Below are 21,386 nucleotides of genomic sequence, written 5' to 3'. Positions count from 1 at the left end.
TCGGCTTTCGGGGAGAATCTCCGACACGCCTGGCACAAGGCACTGCTTTGTCCTACTTGGTTAGTGAACTTTCCCCCACACTTTGTGTTCCCCCGCGTCCCCGTGACCCACACCCAAGCAAAGCTGGAGATATTTTGTACTTTGACCATCGCTTTTCGTGCCCGAAATCCGAAGCTAGACGCTATTCAACGTCGAGTATCTCCCCACTCCCATGAATTCGCCTGCACGGTGATGGCACGACTGGAATTCATTGGACCTCGCATCGGATAATGTCCGACCACTTCCACGTCATGTTATCCCGTGGTCTGCTGCCGGGATGGAACGACTACCTCGACGCTAAGCTTGTCATGGTCGTCGTGACGAGCCATGGCCGAGTTGATTCGCTCCCGCGTCGGGTTTGGGCTGCTTCCGTCCGGGGCTGAGGATGAGGGCTTTCCCCACGGGGTTTCCCTTTGAAGTGTATGAGTACGGTGAAGGGGGATATGCTATTACCCAGTTCTGCTGTGGCCTTCACCTGGTTTTATCTTGTCTTTAGGGAATTTCTCTTCATTTTGGATTACTCTTGCTGAAGGTTGAAGCGCTTCTTTTCCCTTCTTGAGAGGCATCTGTCTTGTTAGGGCTATTTCAAGTATAGCTGGAGCACAGAAGAACAGACGAGAAACCATGTCCCACCAACAAGGGATTACACCCGCAGACAAGACACAAGATGAGCATATTGAGTCTGTCGAGACAGCGTCTCGCCGGGAGCTGCAGCATGCAAACGAATCTACTCAGGACACAGCCCTTGTCCTTATGAGAGATGCAGGTCACTCGACCATCCTAACACCCGAGAACAACGCCAAAGTCCTTCGGAAGATCGATCTCAGATTTCTGCCTATTCTGCTGGGAATCTATTTTCTGCAGCAAGTTGACAAGTCGACTCTCTCATACGCGTCGGTCTTTGGTCTGGTTGAGAAGGCTCATCTACATGGACAGGAATACTCGTGGCTGGGGGCGGTCGTCTACCTGGTGCAACTCGTTGCCCAGCCGTTTGTTGCCTATATCCTGGTCAAGGTACCTCTGGGGAAGTTCCTGGCGTGCACGACCTTTTTCTGGGGCATTGCCCTGACATGCATGACCCCAGCGAATACTTTTGCGAAGTTGTTGGTGTGTCGGATTTTCCTGGGCCTCTTTGAAGCTGGTATACGTGAGTATCCCTTTACTCACAATAAATTCTCCTGTACTAGGGCTGAGGTTGAATTATAAGCGCCGGCGTTCATTGCAATCACGCAAATGTGGTATCGACGACGGGAGCAACCAGTCCGCCTTGGTTCATGGTATGCTATGAATGGTGTGGTGAACATGGTGAGCTAGGTCTTCAACGTACCCAAACGTCAATTATAACTACTAATGCGAACTATGATGCTAGTTTGGAAGCCTCATAACCTACGGTCTTGGCCACATTGGTTCTTCGGTCTTCGAGTCCTACCAGGTGGGTCATCTTCACCACCATCAACGCCAGATGTTAACTGTACCACAGATCATCTTCTTGTTTTTCGGGCTCATCACGATTGTTTTCTCTGCCGTTGTATTGTGAGACATGCCGTTTCAACTATGAACGTTGCACACTCCTGACATTTGATATCTAGTATCTTTATGCCGGACTCACCGATGAAGTCCAAATTTCTTCATGAAGAAGATAAAGTTTTGGCTATTGAAAGGTATCTACTATGCAGCTGCTGACTAACGCGCCAAATGCTTACAAGTGTGGTTAGACTTCGTATGAACCAGCAAGGTATCGAAACGCACGAGTGGAAATGGCAGCAAGTGAAAGAGACATGTCTCGACATCAAGTCATTCTTCTGGTTTGCTTTGATGTTTTCGATCTCGTAAGATAGATTCCTCCCGGCATCCAAGCGGAACATACTGACGGTATCACAGAATCCCCAGCGGCGGTATCTCGACCTTCGGGCCATTAATTATCGAAGCATTCGGCTTCAACCAATTCGATACAATTCTCTTCAATATTCCTTTCGGGGCTGTCCAGCTCATCGCAACTATGGGAGGAGCGTGGATGGCAACGAAGCTCCAGATGAAGGGTCCTGTCATAGCTTTGCTTTGCTTGCCTGCCATTGCGGGATGTGTGATGTTGTTGCAGATTCCCCACGACAATCATCACAATGGGGCACTGCTTGCGGGATATTACATTGTAAGTTTCTATGATGTTGTCTGCATGTACTCGCTAATGTTTTCTAGATCTCTGTCTACCCTGGAATTAGTATGTTACAATGAACCGCGCAAACGACCCAAGCTAACAGACTATAGCACCCCTGATCTACTCGTGGTCTGCGGGTAACACAGGAGGTGAAACGAAAATGAAGCTCGTGAACGGAGTTCTACTCGTTGGACAATGTGCTGGTAACGTATGTCGAAACATGGTCAACCCAAAGAGCAGCGTCAGATACTTACATGAAACAGGTTTTAGGTTCGAATCTGTACACTACAACCGAAGCACCGCTATATAGACGTGGTCTCCTCTCCAAGTAAGCTACTCAAACGAGTTAATGACTAATTAACTTGGTACTGATCGTGCATACAAACAGCCTCGCCATGTTCTGTGTTCTCATCCTGCTTTGCGTGTAAGCCCTCCACACCCTACATTAGCTTCACCTACTCATCTACTCCTAGATTGAACATGGGATACCTCTTTCTTCTCAACAAGAAACACGAGAAGACGCGAGTGAGCATGGGAAAGAGCGCAAAGATCATCGACCACTCCATGCAAGCTGTAGGAGCAGTCCCCATCGACAAGACCGAAGTACCTCAGCCGATGCTTAGCGAAGACAATGCGTTCAAGGACCTGACGGACTGGGAGAACGAGGATTTTGTCTATGTATACTAAGAGCGGGCTCTCCGCGCCAATGAAGTCAGGAATGGCGGAATATTTTATGGAATATGCGGGTTATGTTTATAGCGTTCACTTGTGTTCATGTTTTCAGTCTATGAATGGTATCTGATTCTGGCAACATTAACAACATACTACTGTAGTTCCAATAAGCCACCTCAGTGGTAAAGAATTAGACAGTCAACGAATTAATCCCAACCCGCACTCCAGTAGTCACTCCCAATAGCCGACTCGGCAATACCCCGGCGACGGCGTGGGGCCCCGCCTTTCCATCTCATGCCATCCCGTTTCTATTTACCCCATCCCAAACCGCCTCCTTCTGCGACGATCAGTGCGCACACCCTGCATGAATTGATCCATTCTTATCTATAGTTTAGCACGGGCATCTATACCTATTCGGAGAGTAAATTATGGACTCAGATGAGGAATCTTCCTGCGCGGTATCCGCTCCGGTTGGGAAGAAGCGTATTCCGGTATGTATGCTTGGCTTGACCCCTAGGTCTCCTGCTAGATTAATTTGCCTGCTCAAGCTGCGAGCAATACGCTGGCGGCGGAGCTACTATTTGGAAGTACCGAATATAGCTAACATATCAATTTACGGTATAGAAAGCGTGTACCTCTTGTCGACAGTCGAAAGTAAGTCATCTTTCGTACCACTAAGTTTGAGACTGCATTTTGGAGTCGTATTGCATTTACTTATATGTAGTGTTGTATAGCTGAAATGTGATGGTAAACGACCGTGTACAAGGTATGATGTACTAAGAAAATAGTAAGATGAGTTAGTATGCTAACGAAGATGGATAGATGTAAACGGGCAAGGAAACAGTGTGTATTCTTTGAGATTCCGAAGGATCCTGCTGTTTTGTATGTACTTTCCTTCCAATTCTTTCCTAATCAACCTTGGTGAAGCTGTCGTGTGTTGACTATAATATCATGTCCAGACGCCTGGAGAACGTTGAAGCAGAAGTACAGCGTCTACGGGAGCAATTGAGCAATGTGAATGAGCTACTACTCCGTCAATCTGCACAGCAGCAACAGCAAATTGCTGTCACGTCTCCGGCTTCAGCTCATGTCATGTCTGATCCTGGGACAATGCCGACGTTTCTCGCTACAGATGGTATGGGTGGGTATCATCATCATCATCACCATTGGCGAGGGGTAAGGTATCCTGTGACCCATAGGGATCATGATGCTGGCGTGTTTCAGTTTCCGACTCCTGGAATGGAGGCTGCTCGGCCTACCCGGTCGCGACGTTCAGGGTTCGATATCAGGGAAGAGCCAATATTGGATTTCATCAGTAGGGGGATGATGACGGCTGATCAGGCTATGTCGTGCTTTAGGACGTATGTTGCTGTGCATATTTGGTGTTGGTGTCTGGGACGCCATTTGCTAATCCGCAGTATAGGTTCTTCCAGGGCTGTGTATGTGATTCTTTCCATTCAGTCATAATATGAGGCTCATAAGTAGGGGTATTTAGGATAGGTATATCCCGGTCTTCGATCCAGATATTGACACCTTCAACTCTGTGCGCACACGGAGTAGCATTTTGCTGAATGCTATTTGCACGATTGGCAGTCGGGTTGAGATCAGTATGCTTACCGCCAGATAACCTGGACAAGTGACAAAACACTGACAATTCCAGGGTCCGGATCTCAGATCCCTGATCTATTACATGCTGAACTCAAAAGATCGATAAATGTGGTCATTCAAAACAAAAACCTCAATTGTTTGGAATCGGTGCAAGCATTGCTCATTGTAGCCTGCTACTCCGCCGAACGGTCCTTGATCCTATCGTTTGCAACTAGAATGGCCTTGGACCTGGGCCTGGATGAAGCATTCGAGGAACTGATACAGAGACTGACGATGAAGGAGACCGAAGGGATTCATGATATGTCTCGTGTGGTGGTAGATGACGAAGAGCGCGCTTTGATGCGTAAATCTAGGACGTGGTTTGGTCTTTTGGTGCTTGATCATATGTGAGTCCACGATGTAGGCCAGGTACATGCGCCTGCTAAGAAGGAATAAACAGATTCCACGTCGACGGTGGGAAGCCTCCTGGTATCCGAGTGACAGGGAATGCACATCGATGTCGCATTTTGCTTCGTCATCGTACGTCTACTGTCTTGGATTTGCGGCTGTTTTCTCAGGTGGAGGTGAGTTTGCCTGCCTCAAAGTTATTGCCCCTTAGTAACTAGTATTGAACAGTTGAACATCATACGTGGTAAACCTCCCCTCATCCCAGAGTGTCTGATTAATTGGTTGACGAGATTATAGCAAGAGTCAACGATACTCTAGACGCCAAAGAAACGCTCCAAAGATCGGATATCACAGAGTTTGTACACGAAGCCAAGGTAGATCTCGATCTCTGGTTTGAGTAAGTTAACATCGCCTCCATGGCACATTACACACCTACTAATTTCAACCAGCGACTGGCTACGCATAATCGGTACCACCTCCACCATATAGCACCATGCTCAAATCAGATGATAACCTTTACTAACAGAAACAGAAAACTCCCCCGCAGCCACCCAAGAACGCCCCTTTCTCCTGGCGGCGCTACGAGTCCAAAAATGCTGGGCCGAGTTAATCCTGCACTGCAAAGCGCTCCGTTCCATGGGCGTAGGAAACGTCGCGTACATACTATCCTTGCCTCCCAAGCCCTAACCCACATCCACGTCTACCTAGTACTAACACGTAGCATATGCATCCAGAGAAATGTCCCCAATCGAACAAACCATCCTCCTAACCGCCAAATCCAGCGCCCGAAAACACCTCCGCCTAATCAGCCTCGAACCCGACTTCTACCTCGCCAAACTCAAATACGCCATGGACTTCGTCTGGGCCAAATGCGCTTTTTGCTTCCTCTTACTCCTGAAACTATCACGTCTCCTTCCAGAACGGAAAGAAGAACACACGGAACTTCTAGATCATGGAAATAGACTCCTGGATGAGCTAACCAGGACTAACGGGGAATCGGCCACAACAGCAGCAGCAGCAGCGACGACAACAACAACAGGGATAGGAAATAACAATAATATCTACATGCAGATATTACGATTGAGTATTGAAAAATATAGTCGTGTGTTGCAGGAAAGGGAGGTGAATGATGTCCCGATTGGGGAAACAGGAGTAGGCGGCGGAAATGTGGGAGGAGATACTAATCAACCGGGCACTAATGCGATGACGCCATTTTGGGAATTATTTGATGCGCAGGCCGATCTGCAGAGTTTTGTGCCGGAGCAGTTTGTTAGGGAGTGGGATTTTCCGGGCCTGGATCTGTTTTATTTTCCGACTGCGTGGCAGGATTTCTTTGGGGATTTTTCGTTGGCGGTCTAATTCGAATATCTGTGGTAGTTTGGTTGGTTGTGAGATTGGATAATGTGAAAGTCTGCGCAGATCTGGTAGATGGTGAAAAAAGAAATCATCATATCATATCATATTGAGCTGGCCAAGTGTTGAAATTCTGAATGCTTGCCAGAAGGAAGAACTTTCTATAAACCATGCAATTTAACATTGTTTTGAAAAAGATGACGTCTAAGCGGAACTTTTCCTCCAGTGCCTGTTGAATGAAAGAAAACTAAAACGGGGATATCGAAACCCTAAAGACCACCGAACTTGGACACACATTGACGACGTGCTGGGTATTATTTTATTTAGGTTCTGTGCTAAGTCGATGGCGAAGTAGTCTAGCCCAGGGCTCTCATGGTGAGCTCGACACTGTAACGCATATTAGTAACCCAAAGATAAAAGGCGGAGAGTAAGTAGAGGTGAGTGATAAACGTACACAGCAAAAGTACCCGCCGACACTGGCATAGCCCTAAGCAGGGTAGGACCAATACCCTTCCAGAAGCCGGCCAGACCCTCAACAGCATACGTCTTCTTGAAGCAGTCGGTCATGCTCTTGAACTGCTGCTGGGCGCCGAAGCCGTCGCACTGCATCTTACTCTTGACCACGTCAAAGGGGTAGCTGGACAGCCAGAGCGCCTCACCGGCCAGACCACCGTAGGTAGCGACCTTCAAGCTGGAGATGTCCTCGCGCTTGACGTTGTTGCGCTTGGCGTCCTGGTTCATGAGGTACTCAAAAGCCAGGAACCAGGTTCCGTAGGCCTGGGCTTCACGGAAGTAAGTGACGTTCTGGCCGCGGAAGAGACCCTTGAGGACACCGCCCTGGTTGCAGAGCTTGCGGATACAGTCGATGGGACCGTTGTACAGACGGTCAGCTCCGTGAGGCTGGGTTTGCAGACGGATACGGACGTGCTCGATGGGGCCAGACAGGAAAGAGTTGGTGAGACCGGCAAAACTACCGGCCATGTAGTACTGGGTGTAGGAGAGAGTGCTGTCGGCGTACTTCTTCTTGTTGAGCTTCTCAAGACGTCTGCGGGCCTCGTGGAAAGCACCGAATTGAACGCTGACCTGTGGGCGGTCAGTATGAGTAAGGGACTAATGCTTGGTTCTGATGGGGTGCTTACGCAGGCACCAATTCCGATCAACGGAGTCAGGGTACCCTTGTAGAAGGCGAAGGGGCCCTCATTCTTCAGGATCTTGGTGGCGCAGTCCAGAGCACTGGAGTACTGAGTGGTGGTTTGCAGGCGGACCTTGACAATGTCTGTTCATTGTTAAAAGAACTCTCGGGTTTGAGAGAGAGGCTACCCACCGAAAGGTTGTCCTGTGTATCGTTAGTATGGAGCTTTAAGTAGAGATTTGTGGTAAGGACGAGGGACAATCCAGATAAGGCATGGGAACGCAATGCGCCAGCACATTCTCACCGCACTTGAGCAATCCATATAACGGAGAACATGCGCGCGCAATGGCATCGGGGATGGTATATGTTGAAGGAATATGAAGCAATGATTATGACATACCAAGAAGCACCTGAGCAATTCCACCAGCAGCACCAGCACCCAAATCCTTGAGGGTGCGAAGGGTTCCGCCCCCCTTCTGCATGTCCTCGAATGCCTCGGACTCCATTGCGGGGAAGTATTACAGGTTCGGGAAACTGAAAGTTGAAAGGAGATCGAGTCGCAGAGGCAAGGACGGAATCGCACCAAACGACGCAGCTGATCTCTTAATCCCGAGAACCCAGGAGACCTTGTATGGACAGAGAGAAGGAGGAAGAGACGGAGCTTATCAAAAGACGAGAAAGAAGAGCGCAATTGATGTCGCAAAAGGGCGCTCGCCTCCGATTCGGCGATGGCGCCGAGCGCACGTGAGGCGGAAAACTGGCGGACCCGCGGGCTGAGTCAGCAGGCGGCGTACGGGCGGATACACCAGCGTTACTTTGATTACTTACGGCGCCGATGTTCTTCTCCACAGTTTTGGCGCCGAGGGTTTCGCTGTAAGCAACGACAACACATCATGCACAGGCGGGCTGCTTTGGAAGTAAGTTTAAATGTCTTCTTATCTGCTAGCTCTGTATCTAACACTCTATCTTCATTTTCAGCTATCCCGCCGTCACGGTGTCGAATGGTCGTGCGCAACCGCCCGCAGAAATGCTGCCTTCGTTCCGGTAGTAGGCTTGGTTCCTCGACGGCATTTTCGAATCTCTCCTCTTCGCCTCGATTCTTCTGAATCTTCGCCATCGAACAGTCCCGGTGACCCGGTTGCAGGTACAAGCTCCAGCCCTGCACCTTCAGGGCCGAAATTCGGTAATCGTTGGGGAAGCAAAACGCAGAGACCGCTTGGGCTGAGTCCGGCGGAGCAAGCCATCCGAGACTCATTAGTCGCAAAGAAGCAACAAGAAGAACAACAACAGCGGAAACAAGTACAGAGACAACAGCAAGAGCAGCAACGTAAAGAAAGGCAGCAGCAATCGCAACAACGATGGAAGGAAGGGCGGTCCCAGGGCCGCATGGAAGAACAATGGCCGAGCACGAGATGGCGTGATTCCGGCTTCAAGCCCAGGCAATCCGATGCCTTCCCCAGGCGGCGTTCGGGTCATAACAATGAGGATAAGGAAAGCCTGTCCCTCCAACCCGACAGATCGCTCGAGGTCAACGTCAACAAGGTGCCCAAGCACAAGCGGTCGACAAGTTGGACATGCCCGGACTGTCAGACGAGGTGTTACGGGCAGCATACCGTCTGCCCGCACTGCAAAGCAGCCAGACCAAACCTGCACGAGGGGCCGCAACGGCACCGAGCCTCACCCCGCCATCGCCACGCAGACGAGGAAGCCACAAAGATTCGGAAATTGGGCCAGTCTGTCTTGTCTGAGAAGGATGGCGGGAATGCTGAAGGTCTCCGTCCAAGGGAAGCAGCCTTCAGGGGTTACATGGCAAGCCAAGGACAATTTGCCGGCCCACGGCCTGTGTTCGACTCTAATGTCGATAAAGAAATATCCGCCCAAGAAGCCAGGGAAGCAAGGAAAAAGGAAATAGAGGCAAGAAAAGAAGAGAGGGAGGCAAAGAAAGAAGAAAGGAAAGCGCAGCAGCAGTCTGAGGAAGACAAGCAGGAAAAGAAGCCTGCTGACCCTTGGACCTGGGATGCGTCATCTTTGAAGAACATCAAAGTACGTGAAGATGAAATCCCAGAATCGAAGCCAAAACGGAAAGTCAGTCGCAAGCAACGCGAGTCCGGTAGGGATGAGGAGGACCTATTTGACGAGGACGAGGAGTCTCAACGCCGGAAGCGTCGCGAAGAGAAAAAGCGCTTGAAGAAGGAGAAAGCGCGCAAGAAGGAGATGCAAGCTACTACCAGCCCTCTCTATCTCCCCGAGTTCATTAGCGTCAGCACTCTTGCAGACGTCATTGGCGTCCGTCCCGCACAGTTTGTTAGACGCATGGAGGAGATGGGCTTCGACGACGTTACGTATGATCATGTCCTTGATGCAGAAACTGCCGGCCTGATTGCCTCTGAATACAACTATGAACCCATTTTCGATACTGGCGAGGGTGACTTGACCGCAGCGCCAGAGCCGGAAGATAAGTCAAATCTACCTGTCAGGCCCCCGGTCGTGACGATCATGGGGCACGTTGACCACGGTAAAACCACCATCCTAGACTGGCTTCGCAAGTCCTCGATTGTCGCAACAGAGCACGGAGGTATCACTCAGCACATTGGTGCATTCTCGGTGGCTATGCCTTCCGGGAAGACCATCACCTTCTTGGATACCCCTGGTCACGCTGCTTTCTTGGATATGCGCCGTCGTGGTGCGGACGTGACTGACATTGTGGTCCTTGTGGTTGCGGGGGATGACAGCGTCAAACCTCAAACGATTGAGGCGATTAAGCATGCCACTTCTGCCAATGTCCCTATCATTGTTGCCATGAGCAAGATGGACAAGGAAGGCGTCAATCCTGACAGGGTCAAACAGGATCTCTCGATCCACGGTGTACACGTCGAAGATTTTGGTGGTGACGTACAAGCAATCGGTGTGAGTGGAAAGACCGGCCAGGGAATGCTGGAGCTTGAAGAAGCAATTATCACCTTGTCAGAAGTGCTCGACCACCGGGCTGACCCCCAGGGCCACGTCGAAGGATGGGTTATCGAGGCCACTACCAAGAGCTATGGCCGTGTAGCTACCGTACTTGTCCGGCGGGGTACGCTACGGACCGGAGATATCATTGTTGCTGGCACCACCTGGGCGCGTGTGCGCACACTTCGGAACGAAGCTGGCCAGACAGTTCTCGAAGCCACTCCCGGCATGCCCGTGGAGGTTGATGGCTGGCGAGAGCAGCCCTCGGCGGGCACTGAGCTTTTGCAGGCTGACGATGAGCAGCACGCTAAGAGTGTCGTGGACTACCGGTTGGAACGGGCTGAGACACAGAAACTGAGTGAAGACATGACCGCCATCAACGAAGCGCGTCGTGAAAAGCTAGAGAAACGCCGCCAAGAAGAGGCTGGCGCGGACCAGGCCGAGGAGACCGTACAATCTGGCCCCAAGCCGGTGCAGTTCATCATCAAGGCCGACGTTGGTGGCTCGGCAGAGGCCGTTCTCAACTCAGTCACCGCTGTCGGTAACAACGAAGTGTATGCCAATGTACTTCGCTCTGAAGTAGGCCCGATTAGTGAGTTTGACATTGAGCATGCGGCCACGGCCAATGGCCACATTATCTCATTCAACATGCCCATCGAGCCTGCGATCTCGCGGATGGCAGAGAAGCGCGGCGTCAATATCATGAATCACAACATCATCTACAAACTCATTGACGACGTCAAGAGCATTCTGAGTGAGCAGCTGGCACCAAACGTCAGCCAGCGTGTGACAGGAGAAGCAGAGATCGGACAAATCTTCGAGATCACGGTCAAGGGACGTAACAAGACAGCCATTGCAGGATGCAAGGTGCGTAATGGAACGATCAATCGGGCCAGGAAGGTTCGCGTAATCCGAGGTCAGGAGACAATCTACGATGGTAAGTTGAATCCCTCAATGGCAAGTTGCTTCTATGGCAATGACTAACTGGCTGCAGGCTCGATCACGTCTCTAAAGAACGTCAAGAAGGACGTAACGGAGATGCGCAAAGACACGGAATGTGGTATCGGCTTCGATGGCTGGACCGACTTTGCCGTTGGCGACCACATCCAATGCTATGAGGAAGTCTTCGAGAAGAGATACCTGTAATCGACACTTCGGCTTCATATTCATCCCCCTTTCCACTCATAACTTCTGGCATCTGTATTTTTAGCGGACAACTGTTGTCCACCTTTACATACATACCCCTTCTGGCTGTTACCATGTTTCGCATCTGCATGTTCCAAAAGCGTGTGGCGGAGCAATCATTTTGTACGATATGAATTTCCGGGATGACAACCCGAATAGAAAGGAGTCTACAAATCCAAATTCTATACCCATCTACAACTATGCCTTTTTCACCCTACTCATAACCAAAACTACATGTGATACATCTATCTACCTAGCCTTCCACCTCACCCTCCCCACCCACTTCGCCCAATCCCTCACATCCTCCCTCTCGCAAATCCTTTCAACAGTAAACCACTCCCTCGCCAACTCCTCATTACTCGCCATGCGGTGCACGAAACTATGACACGCGCGACACAACCACGCTACACTATTCAACCTCCACTCCTCATGCCACCCCTTCTTCACCACCTTGGCATGCACACTCCTCGGAATCAAATGATGATACGATAGCGGAATCCAATCCCGCTCGCAGATCTCGCACGCATCCGTGCGCGTAGTCGCCCACACGGGCGGTGGCTTCGTCACGGACGCAACGTATTCGCCTAGTATCGGCGCGAGGAAATAGGGAATGTCAGAAGCTGATTCGATGAGCGCGTACGCCGTTAGCGTATCTGTGATGGAGGCGGGTAGGGTGTGCGAGGTTTTTTCGGCGAGGTGTTGTGGACTGTATTCTTTGCTGCTTGTGAAGTCGGTGTTGGGGTCGTAGCTGAGGGTTTGGAGAGTTGGTGGTTGGAGGGAGGGGAAGGTTTCTGTTGCTATGAACTGTTTTGTTGGTGAAGAGAGGGGAGGGGAGGGGAGGAAGGGGATACCCCGCTCTCTCGCTCTCGCCCTCTCTCAGTGTTGTTAGTTATTCGTGGGTGATGTTGGGCTAATTTGTAGGCTACGCACGTCGATAAAGTCAGCGAGGTCTTCTGGATCTGTTTTGGTGAATTCATTGTGTTGCGGTTGTTCTGGTTCTGGTTTTGGTTTTGGTTCTGCTCGACTGCTGGACTTCTGGCGCGGAGTGGTGCGCGGACGTCGCGCTTTCTTGGTTCGAGGCGTGGGAGAGAATTTCGCGACGATTGCGCTCGATACGCAGTCGCGGAATATCTGGTAGTTCTCGCTGTCTGGCGCTGTCATTGTGGGTTCATTGGGGAGGTTGTTGGGTTTGTTTTGTGGTGGTGAGGCGGTTGGGTTGATGAGGCCTTGACATCATCGTCAATCGGCGGATTAAATAGTTGAGTTTCGGGTGCCGTGTTTCTTCTTATTCTACTCCGTACGACCACCATCTATCCGGGATTCGGTTGCATTGGGACACTCAGTCTACATCATGGGGGATATTGTTCTTGCGTTCGACATCTATGGCACACTGCTCTCGTTTGAGGCTGTCACTCATGAGCTGGAGCGCTTCTTGAACGACGAGACCCGGGCCCGGACTGTGGCACAGACATGGAGACGCTACCAGCTTGAATACACCTTCAGACTGAACAGCATGGGTATGTTGGCTGGAGTCTTGCAAGGATTGCTTCTACATCGGCTAATATCGTCTCATGCCCCAGGCCGCTATCATACCTTCCTGGAAGTCACCAGGAATTCCCTTCTGCATGCCCTGGATGATACGGGTACCTCGCTGCGGGACGAGGAGATCGAGCATCTTATGGCGACCTACAATAGGTTAACTCCCTTCCCCGATGTGGAGGACGCTTTGAATCAGCTTTCAGCTTTTCCACAAGTCACATCCGTCATCTTCTCAAATGGCACCCGGGGCATGATCTCCAATTGCGTGGAGAGCTCGACGGTTCTGTCGCAGCACAAAGCACTCTTCCGAGATGTTGTCAGCGTTGACGAAGTGAAGCAGTACAAGCCCGCTCCGGCAGTCTACAATTATCTGGCAAAGTGCGTCGGCCGAAGTCAGTCAGAGATGAAGGATATCTGGCTAGTCAGTGGCAATCCATTTGACATTGCGGGCGCCCGTAATGTGGGCATGAATGCCATTTGGGTAGACCGGGCTGAGACAAGCTGGGCCGACAAGGCGCTGCCTGATGTCAAGCCGACAGCGATTGTTCACCATTTGGGAGGGATTGTAGAGGTGATCAAGCAACAATTGTCACTATAGCCCTCCTACTGCTAGCAGCTTTATAAAGGTCTTTTTTACATGGGTTGAGAAATAGGCAACATGCCGAAAATTTTAAAAGCGATGTACCACTGTAAATATTTCCAAACGCTCCACGCTTAAAGGAGAAGAATTCGGGGTAAGTCAGCGAGTTACTCTGACCTTCTATTTCCCCTCCAAGGTTCCACGGTCAAGGAGCTCAGAGTGAATAAGAAGGTGTTTCAGTTTATGTATGGAAGAAAAGAAAAGGAAAGGTTGAGGCGGGCGAAAATTTCAGCTTTATACACCATGCTTCACCGCCCGCTTATCGATAAGGTCTTGGCGGACATGACGATGTTGAGGCCGTGCTCGGGTGTGTTTGTGCCTGGTCCGCATCGCTCTCCAACTCACACTTTCGCTCTTTCTCTTCTTTGATTCGTACCCCTTTTCTATCAGTCTCCTTCTGGCGTTATCATCTTCTTTTGTTTGTTTGATCATGCCACACAGACATATCGATACTACTAAAGCAGCGTGGCTATATCCCCTGCGGGTATGTTTGGCCTCGTTGCTGCCTGTTCACTTTCGTGCGGTGAAACTGATTGTTTGGTGATTCTACAGGGCATCTATTATTTTGCGTCGCACCGCTACCTTTGGCCTCTTTTCAAGACTCGTCTGATTCCGATCGTCCTCCTGTCCGCTTTCATCTACGTCCTGCTCTTCCTATTTGCATATTTGCCCCAAGTGGCCTTCCTGTCCATCTTCCAGGGTGTCGGGGCCTGGATCAATGGCGCGTTCCTGGTACTAGGGGAGGGGGCGGCGATTGTTGCTGCTCTTTTTGAAGCCTTCTTTGTCGATGAGACCCTCGTGGACATTTTCGACTCGGTGCTCGTGAGTGAGGGCCATGGCGAACTCGTCACCATGTCGAGGGTTTTGTACCCCCAGGGCGATGATGTCGTCAAACGGCTCGGCAAGCCCACCAAGAGCGCCGTTTATGCACCGTTCTCACTGCGGCAAATCGTGGAATTCATTGTGCTTCTACCGCTGAACTTTATCCCGGTGGCCGGAACACCCATGTTCCTCGTGCTGACCGGCTACCGGGCGGGCCCCTTCCACCATTGGCGATACTTTCAGTTGTTGGATCTTTCGAAACAACAGCGCAAAGAAAGGATCCGCCGCAGACAATTGCAATATACCACGTGGGTTTCAACCTTCTTTCCCCTGACACAACCCCCTTTGAAGGTCTACCGAGGTTCATACTAACAATCAACCACGAGGGAACCTAGATTTGGGACGGTGGCTCTGATACTTCAGTTGGTCCCCATTTTGTCCATGTTTTTCCTGATGTCAACCGCGGTTGGATCTGCTCTTTGGACGGTGGATCTCGAAAACAAGCGCGATCTTTTGGGCAGGAGGCCCGGGCGAGATCCCGAGGGTCTCTACCACGATGATTACAATGATGATGATGCGATGATTTAGTTTGTGTTTTTTTCTTTTCTTGATACTTCTTTAGCCTATATCCCGCTTCTTTTTAGCGTCATCCATCTTCCTCGCTTCTTTACAGCCCTTTTGCCTCTATAAGGGAATTTCGATTTGCCTGGACAATTGTTGTGATTTCAACGTACAAAATACTGATTTTAATGTGGTCACACCGATGACCGGGATTTCCGAACACTTTTTGGCGTCCTGAATCATGAGTAGAGAGGGTCGGTGGTTCGATCGTCCCATTGTTGCCATGGTTGGTCCCTGCGACAGGATGCAAACAGACTGCCGACTCCACCGGCGGGCTTTTTCCCTAAGTACTTTGCTAGACAGCGAGCCTTTCGCTGGTTGAGGATAAGTAAAAGTAATTAGTATCGGGGGGGAAGTTAAGATTAGTGTGCGGCGGAGACGGACCGATTGGGAAGTAACCCCTGACGGGGCGAGACTAGCAGCCCAGTTAGCAAACCTTGCCGGCGCCCGACAGTGCTCCGATCCTACTGCGCACTGCAACAGTAACTACAGTATATAGGGTTCCGGACTTGTTACCCGCTTCTACTCCCAATTTGTGAGCAAATCAGGCACCGAGTCCCTGACGGCACTTGCGACGATGGGAGTCTCAGTCGGTTCCCTCCGTCGTCATCGTTGGCGCCCGGCATAATTGTTGCTTATTATTCCTCTTACTACGGAGTACTACTAACTAACTTATTAGCCATCTAACTAACTAAATAAGCCTCCTTCAATGCGACCCATTTCAATTCTCTAGTTGCCTCGGCCCTTGAGCCTCAAAGTTCCAGCATCGTAACTTTCATTTGTAAGACAGCAAACAATGCATAACGCGCAGCCACGTGATTTCCTCCCCGCTTGATTCAGAGTCTCGGCTTTCAGACTCGCTTTCTCCTCTCTCTCTGATCGACACTGCATTTCAAATCACCATCAGACATGGCACCAAGAAAAAGGAAGTGATGAGGAAATTAGCATTGAGAGAAGACAAACGATAGGAGAAGGAAAACAGAGAAGTGTAAAGAAAGAAAAGAAAAGAAAAACACATTCCGAAGCTCCATAAAACGGTCATCACCGGTGAAGTGCAGGGCTCCGATTCCACCCGTCATTGGAGCCCCTCTTCTCGATCGACGGCGGAGTTTGGCCCAACTTAAGGTACCAGACTACTTCGTCCACTACTTCGTCCCAGCCAACCTACGCCTGCGTCCAGACCTCCACCGGGCGGGGATATTCTGACCGGTGGTCGATATTGCATTAGGTCACTCCGGGGTCGCTTCTTTGGGCTCACTGCCCATAATCTCAAAACTCAAAAAGTTGAACGGTCCTGCGAAACCTGCGAATCTAGTCTTTCCATCTTCCAAACCAACCCTTCTAGACTAAACCTCCGTCCCTTAATAATTCTTCGAGCCTCGTTCGGGCGATCATCCTTCCAATTTCCCCCACAACAACTGGACCGTTCGTCCGTGGACTAACACTCTCTAACTCTACTTCACCCCCCTGGTGCCCCCCCGAGGTGCTGTTGTTCGCTAGTGCCCGGACTTATCGGCTTACCTTAACTACGACTAGTCATCCCTGCTGCATCTTCTCCAGATTTCTCTTGTTATCATTCCCACTTTCCGTCTCCGACCCGCAATCGACAGCGCTGCTGCGTCCGGCTTCTGTGGTGTAGTATGCGCGGACGTCCTGGTCCTGGTCCGCGACAATCACCCCATGTTCTAGGCTTCTGAATGCGACTCGCAAAAGCATGGGAACACCCGCTGTGTCCTTTAGATGCTCATGGACCAACGAACCAGACTGCGCAAGGCTTGTGACGCCTGTAGTATCCGAAAAGTGAAGGTACACTACATGCAGCTGTCACAGTCCCCAAAGCAAGTGCAGTATTGGCTAACTCTGCTTAGTGCGACACCAGCGGACCACCCTGTCGGTCGTGCGCAAGCTTAGACATCCCTTGCACTTACGAACGACCGAGTCGACGTCGCGGCCCCCCTAATCGCCATGCAGAAGCATTCAAAAAGCAGAAGTTAGCAGAGTCCCCTGCAGGCTCCCCAAGTCCATCAGACCATGCCACACCAGGTCCTCCCGGGTCAGTGGGGAGCACCACCATCCCCTCGTCAACCCCAGCGCCGCTATCGGCGGAGTCCATTTGTTCTATGCCGACCCTGCGGCTGTTAATAGACGATTTTTTCACCTACATCCATCCCTTGGTCCCTGTCCCCCATGAGCCCACGTTCCGCGCCGCTTTGGAACGGCGAGATGACCTCTCTAACACTACCTTTTTGGCCCTCACGGCCGCCATGGTCGGGACATTAGTGGCGTCCTTTCCGCGGAGGCCCAAGCGGCATTTAAAGACGGAGGCGGAGAAGGCAGCATTTCCACACTCGATGGCATTGGTCCGGCGATGCCATGATGTTGCAGTCCAAGCTAGAGGCTGTGGCTATCTTGACCGAAGCGCGACAGTGTACGATGCGGCAACTAGCTATTTTCTCGGGCTTTGCTCCGGATATGTTTGGCACATGCGCCGATGTCGTGCATATTTTGCGGAATGCCTTACCATGCTACACGTGTATGACCTTTGTCGGCAATCGAATTGCCTTACAGCAATGACTCCGCCAAGCCCCTCTTCCTCGTCGCGTTATTCGCAAGACCCTTTTGGCGGCGCGACCGCCGATCTTCACGTCGACATCATCGAGCAGGAGCTTGGACGACGCTTATTCTACACCACCCTCGCCGGCTACCGGACGCTGCAGCAGCTTGGCTCCGGTGACGTGACTATCCATGTGCCTCCTGAAACCCCGACTTCACGCTATCCTCCCTTGCCCCTCGAAGTGGATGATGAGTATATCTTTTCAACACATGTTGATCCACAACCATCCAATCGGATTTCTCTTCTGGTGGGCTTCAACGCCAACGTCCGGGTGCTGAGTTCGTATAATACTCTCTCCGCCTGGGAGACTGCGTTTGGGAGCGGCCAGGTCTTTGATTGGGAACGGCAACGCTCTCTTATGTGGGAGTGTCTGCAAAAGGCTAAATCTGCCCTTTCTAATGTTCCACGGGAATTGGCGATCCAGCTATCCCAAGATCCCGAAATGGACAATGGGCAAGGCCAATTCGACCCTCCACCTCCTGTGGAGGACCTGCGGGCACATAAACGCCATATGCAACTTCAGATTCAAAAGGCGAACATCTACGCAAGCCAGCTGGGCACCCGGTCATACTTGGTAGAGAAATATTGGACCTTGTACGGGGCATGGAAATTGCAGCGGAAACAGTCCGACCAGCAAATACCTGTCAGCCCCCGAACTACGATTAAGGTTGAAGGTGAGCAGCCGCAGAGTCTGGACACATCCGATGCGGATGCCCAATCAGATTATATTGGAAGGATGATGGCGGAAGAGCGTCGGCTGGTGATCCGTGACCTATTTATCTTGTTGCAATCGGTCAACGAGAGTAGTATGGAACCCAATGGCGGCAGCTTCGTATGTACACTAATCTCCTTGCACATGAATTGAGAGCACTGACCTCTTCATAGACCGCTAAAATCCGCCAAATTGCATCCACATTACTCAACTTTCCGCATCAGAACATGATCACGCCCTCCATGACTGGTCCTCACCCTTTGACTTCCGCAGAAGCCGAAGCTTACCTCCGCGCATTCATTGATACTCTTGTACGCCTAGAGGGGTTCAAGTCCGGTTCTAGCCAGGGCTCCAGCGGCTCCAGTCCCGAGGTGCACCGACAATCAATCAGCTACTTGAGCGACCATGATCGCGATGAAGAAGAGCTGCGCCAATGGGCCAGTCTGAAAGAATACCAGGCCAAGTTTGCCGAAGCAGGGGGCATGTTATCCGAACTGTAATGGACACGAAAGCATTTTCAAAGCTGACTTATTTTGCATCCTTGTAGCTGGAGTTTCTAGGATGGGGTATCGATTGCTTTACTCGTTTGGGAGGCGGGGTACCGATTGTTAATGAAGTTACTCGATTAGCAAGCAGAGGGTGGCGACGGAGTTCCGTGTGTATTATTTGGAGGGTGGGAGTATGATTGAACGGCCTTGGTGTCTATATATGTGTGTATTATTTATAGAGTGTGGATTACTTTTTGACTGTTTGTATCCTGGATGGATGATACCTGTATCTAGCTCATTTTTGATGGGTGGATGATATGATTTGATGTGTTTCATAGTATCTCGAATGAGATGGATGACAACGAATCGTTACATTTTTACTAGTTACCAGTGTGTGTATATAGTATTAGCACTATGGAACCAGGTATATAGGTTTCCAGATCCCAACATGGAGAAGTAGCACAAGGTATGATATCATATTAGTATACAACGTATATCCAATGGCATAACTGCCAACCCATCAACTCAAAACCTGAACTATGTATTATTACTTACATCCATTCCCTCCTAACACACACATAGAACATAATAATCACGTAGTCACACTCTCCGTCTCAGTAACCCTCTCCGTCACCGTCTCCGTCTTGGTCACCGTCTCCCTCTCCTTCTCAGTCACCGTGACAGTGACAGTAATCGGACCCGTAGGCGTCACAGGCACAATCCTAATAACATCTCCCGTTTCACCAGACAAAGTGGATGTAGAGGGATAGGATGTGATTATTGCTGTTGCTGTTTCTGTATCCGCTATAGGTGTGGACGTGGGGATTTCGTCTTCGGTAGATTGAGTTGATGTTTGTTCTGTATCTAACGGAGTAGTTGTCGTTGACTCCATCTCTTCTCCAGCTCGTGATGTGGTGGTTGTGGTGGGGACGGTTTCCGAGGTTGACTTATCATAAACAGTAATAATGGCAGTAGCAATGGTCGTGGAATCCCATGTTGGTTCGGGGGTGGGTGTATCCGTTATGACTACGTAGACGGTCTGGATTGTTGTTGATGTGGCGTGGAGGGTGGTTGGGGGTTCGGTTGTGGATGTAGTTGGGGTTGGTTCAATGGTAGTGGTGAGGGAAGATGTGGATGTGGATGTGCTGGTGATGTCTGGGTTAGGCGCTATGAAGGAGGAGGTTCCGATGACGGTTGTTGACCCTTCGGGCGTGACTAGGACGACGACTGGAGTTGGGGCTGAGGTTGTGGTGGCGTCCTCTGCTTCTGATGTGGGGGTGGTGGTGGTTGTTGTTATGTCCGCTGGGTCTGCTGGCTGTGTGGTCTTGGTTGTCGTGGGTATAGTTACGCCGATGAATGGGCTGGCTGTGTGGGAGGTCGGTGTGGTAGTTTCGCTTTCAGTGGGTGTTGAGAGGACTTTTGTGCTGGATGCGGATGAGGTGTCATCGGCTGTAGTTGTTATGCTCTCGCTGGACTGTGAGGTGGAGGATGACATTTCAAGCATGGTGGAAGGGCTAGTACTGGCTTCTGGGAGAGGCACGATGACTCCAATCGTGAGGCTGGTGGACGTTGTAGTCTCCGAAGTGCGTGTGGATGAAGTTTCTGGAGCGCTCTCTGGAGCGGTGCTTGATGGCAGGAGTGCGGCTGTCGAGGAATGTAGTAGTCTACTAGATGAATTGAGCGTCCCCTGGTGTGACGGAGATGATTTTGACATCTCTGCTGCTGCGCTTGATGAATGTGATACTCTGACAGCAGAAGATGACGTCTCATGGGTGATGTGAGAAGAAGTTGCTGTCCCGGGTGCGTGAGACGACGAGGCTTCCATTGGCCCTCCTGGTATGATGATTGAGGGGGTTACAATCTGGGAGCTCTCTGAAAGTGTAGTAGAGGGTGTTGTGATATGCATAATATGCGATGAAGAACTTGTCGTATGAGAGCTTCGTACTGCACTTGAGAGAGGCGAGAAGGGTGCTGAGGATGGCTCGCCAAGTGTTGTAGGTGAGGAAGTTGTAGTTGTAGTTGTAGTCGTAGACGTTAGAGTCTGCGACAAGGTATTCACAGTGCTATCTGACGAGGTGCTTGGAGCGAACGAGTGCGTAACTGCAGAGGAAGACTCGGACAGGGACGAGGTAGTAGCAGCAACTATCGAAGACTCTTGAATGAACGCAGCTGAGCTGGATAGCGCTGGCTCGATGGTGGTGCTAGAGCTGGATGCAGTCTGAGGCAGACTGGAGGGTGTAACCGGAACTACAGTCAAAGCGTTGATCTCATTGTCGTCATCGTCATCGACCGAAGAACTGGCAACGTGCACATAAGGTGTAGTGAGCGAAGGAGATGGGGAGAGCGACTCCAGGTCTCTCTTGGAAGCAAAAGGAGCAATCGGACCAGCCGCACAGCAAAAGACCAGGAAGAAGGTCACGAGGATCACTGGTAAGAGAGACATTATCGCAACTGCTGGTGAAATTATGCA

At 50.7% G+C, this 21,386-nt stretch overlaps 11 protein-coding genes across 11 annotated transcripts; 7 read left to right on the top strand and 4 right to left on the bottom strand.

The window, feature by feature from the left end:
- Positions 1-663: 663 nt before the first annotated feature.
- An18g05610 (uncharacterized protein) lies at positions 664-2,881 on the top strand (the record flags this gene model as incomplete). The annotated part of the gene is made up of 11 exons (XM_059745840.1): positions 664-1,186; positions 1,247-1,344; positions 1,409-1,471; positions 1,520-1,572; positions 1,629-1,700; positions 1,755-1,868; positions 1,921-2,188; positions 2,236-2,257; positions 2,305-2,402; positions 2,458-2,522; positions 2,668-2,881. The coding sequence occupies 11 exons, from the start codon at positions 664-666 to the stop codon at positions 2,879-2,881; spliced, it is 1,590 nt and encodes a 529-aa protein (XP_059606615.1).
- Positions 2,882-3,294: 413 nt separating this feature from the next.
- On the top strand, positions 3,295-6,220 carry An18g05600 (uncharacterized protein; the record flags this gene model as incomplete). The annotated part of the gene is made up of 13 exons (XM_059745838.1): positions 3,295-3,357; positions 3,491-3,520; positions 3,601-3,632; positions 3,689-3,748; positions 3,826-4,042; positions 4,091-4,227; positions 4,290-4,305; positions 4,362-4,473; positions 4,527-4,833; positions 4,883-5,037; positions 5,159-5,258; positions 5,394-5,503; positions 5,583-6,220. The coding sequence occupies 13 exons, from the start codon at positions 3,295-3,297 to the stop codon at positions 6,218-6,220; spliced, it is 1,977 nt and encodes a 658-aa protein (XP_059606614.1).
- Positions 6,221-6,570: 350 nt separating this feature from the next.
- Positions 6,571-7,852, bottom strand: An18g05590 (uncharacterized protein; the record flags this gene model as incomplete). Its single annotated transcript, XM_001398972.3, has 5 exons — positions 6,571-6,601; positions 6,669-7,297; positions 7,354-7,490; positions 7,539-7,550; positions 7,747-7,852. 5 exons carry the CDS (start codon positions 7,850-7,852, stop codon positions 6,571-6,573), a joined length of 915 nt encoding a protein of 304 aa, XP_001399009.1.
- Positions 7,853-8,074: 222 nt separating this feature from the next.
- Positions 8,075-8,452, top strand: An18g05580 (hypothetical protein; the record flags this gene model as incomplete). The annotated part of the gene is made up of 1 exon (XM_059745837.1): positions 8,075-8,452. The coding sequence occupies one exon, from the start codon at positions 8,075-8,077 to the stop codon at positions 8,450-8,452; it is 378 nt and encodes a 125-aa protein (XP_059606613.1).
- Positions 8,453-8,732: 280 nt separating this feature from the next.
- Positions 8,733-11,441, top strand: An18g05570 (uncharacterized protein; the record flags this gene model as incomplete). Its single annotated transcript, XM_059745836.1, has 2 exons — positions 8,733-11,232; positions 11,290-11,441. The coding sequence occupies 2 exons, from the start codon at positions 8,733-8,735 to the stop codon at positions 11,439-11,441; spliced, it is 2,652 nt and encodes an 883-aa protein (XP_059606612.1).
- Positions 11,442-12,365: 924 nt separating this feature from the next.
- On the bottom strand, positions 12,366-12,641 carry An18g05560 (uncharacterized protein; the record flags this gene model as incomplete). Its single annotated transcript, XM_001398969.3, has 1 exon — positions 12,366-12,641. One exon carries the CDS (start codon positions 12,639-12,641, stop codon positions 12,366-12,368), a length of 276 nt encoding a protein of 91 aa, XP_001399006.3.
- A 190-nt stretch (positions 12,642-12,831) lies between these two features.
- On the top strand, positions 12,832-13,617 carry An18g05550 (uncharacterized protein; the record flags this gene model as incomplete). The annotated part of the gene is made up of 2 exons (XM_001398968.1): positions 12,832-12,997; positions 13,061-13,617. 2 exons carry the CDS (start codon positions 12,832-12,834, stop codon positions 13,615-13,617), a joined length of 723 nt encoding a protein of 240 aa, XP_001399005.1.
- Positions 13,618-13,902: 285 nt separating this feature from the next.
- Positions 13,903-14,853, top strand: An18g05540 (uncharacterized protein; the record flags this gene model as incomplete). The annotated part of the gene is made up of 3 exons (XM_001398967.3): positions 13,903-13,966; positions 14,124-14,143; positions 14,212-14,853. The coding sequence occupies 3 exons, from the start codon at positions 13,903-13,905 to the stop codon at positions 14,851-14,853; spliced, it is 726 nt and encodes a 241-aa protein (XP_001399004.3).
- A 1,785-nt stretch (positions 14,854-16,638) lies between these two features.
- On the bottom strand, positions 16,639-17,368 carry An18g05530 (hypothetical protein; the record flags this gene model as incomplete). The annotated part of the gene is made up of 3 exons (XM_059745835.1): positions 16,639-16,876; positions 17,031-17,231; positions 17,265-17,368. 3 exons carry the CDS (start codon positions 17,366-17,368, stop codon positions 16,639-16,641), a joined length of 543 nt encoding a protein of 180 aa, XP_059606611.1.
- A 304-nt stretch (positions 17,369-17,672) lies between these two features.
- An18g05520 (hypothetical protein) lies at positions 17,673-18,928 on the top strand (the record flags this gene model as incomplete). Its single annotated transcript, XM_001398965.3, has 2 exons — positions 17,673-18,548; positions 18,602-18,928. The coding sequence occupies 2 exons, from the start codon at positions 17,673-17,675 to the stop codon at positions 18,926-18,928; spliced, it is 1,203 nt and encodes a 400-aa protein (XP_001399002.3).
- A 580-nt stretch (positions 18,929-19,508) lies between these two features.
- Positions 19,509-21,359, bottom strand: An18g05510 (uncharacterized protein; the record flags this gene model as incomplete). Its single annotated transcript, XM_059745834.1, has 1 exon — positions 19,509-21,359. The coding sequence occupies one exon, from the start codon at positions 21,357-21,359 to the stop codon at positions 19,509-19,511; it is 1,851 nt and encodes a 616-aa protein (XP_059606610.1).
- Between the last annotated feature and the right edge of the window lie 27 nt (positions 21,360-21,386).

This window comes from Aspergillus niger (assembly GCF_000002855.4).
Source record: "Aspergillus niger supercontig An18".
In the NCBI taxonomy this organism is placed as follows: Eukaryota; Fungi; Ascomycota; class Eurotiomycetes; order Eurotiales; family Aspergillaceae; genus Aspergillus; species Aspergillus niger.
Note: the sequence above shows the minus strand (reverse complement) of the source record. Positions and strands in the feature narration are given on the sequence as shown.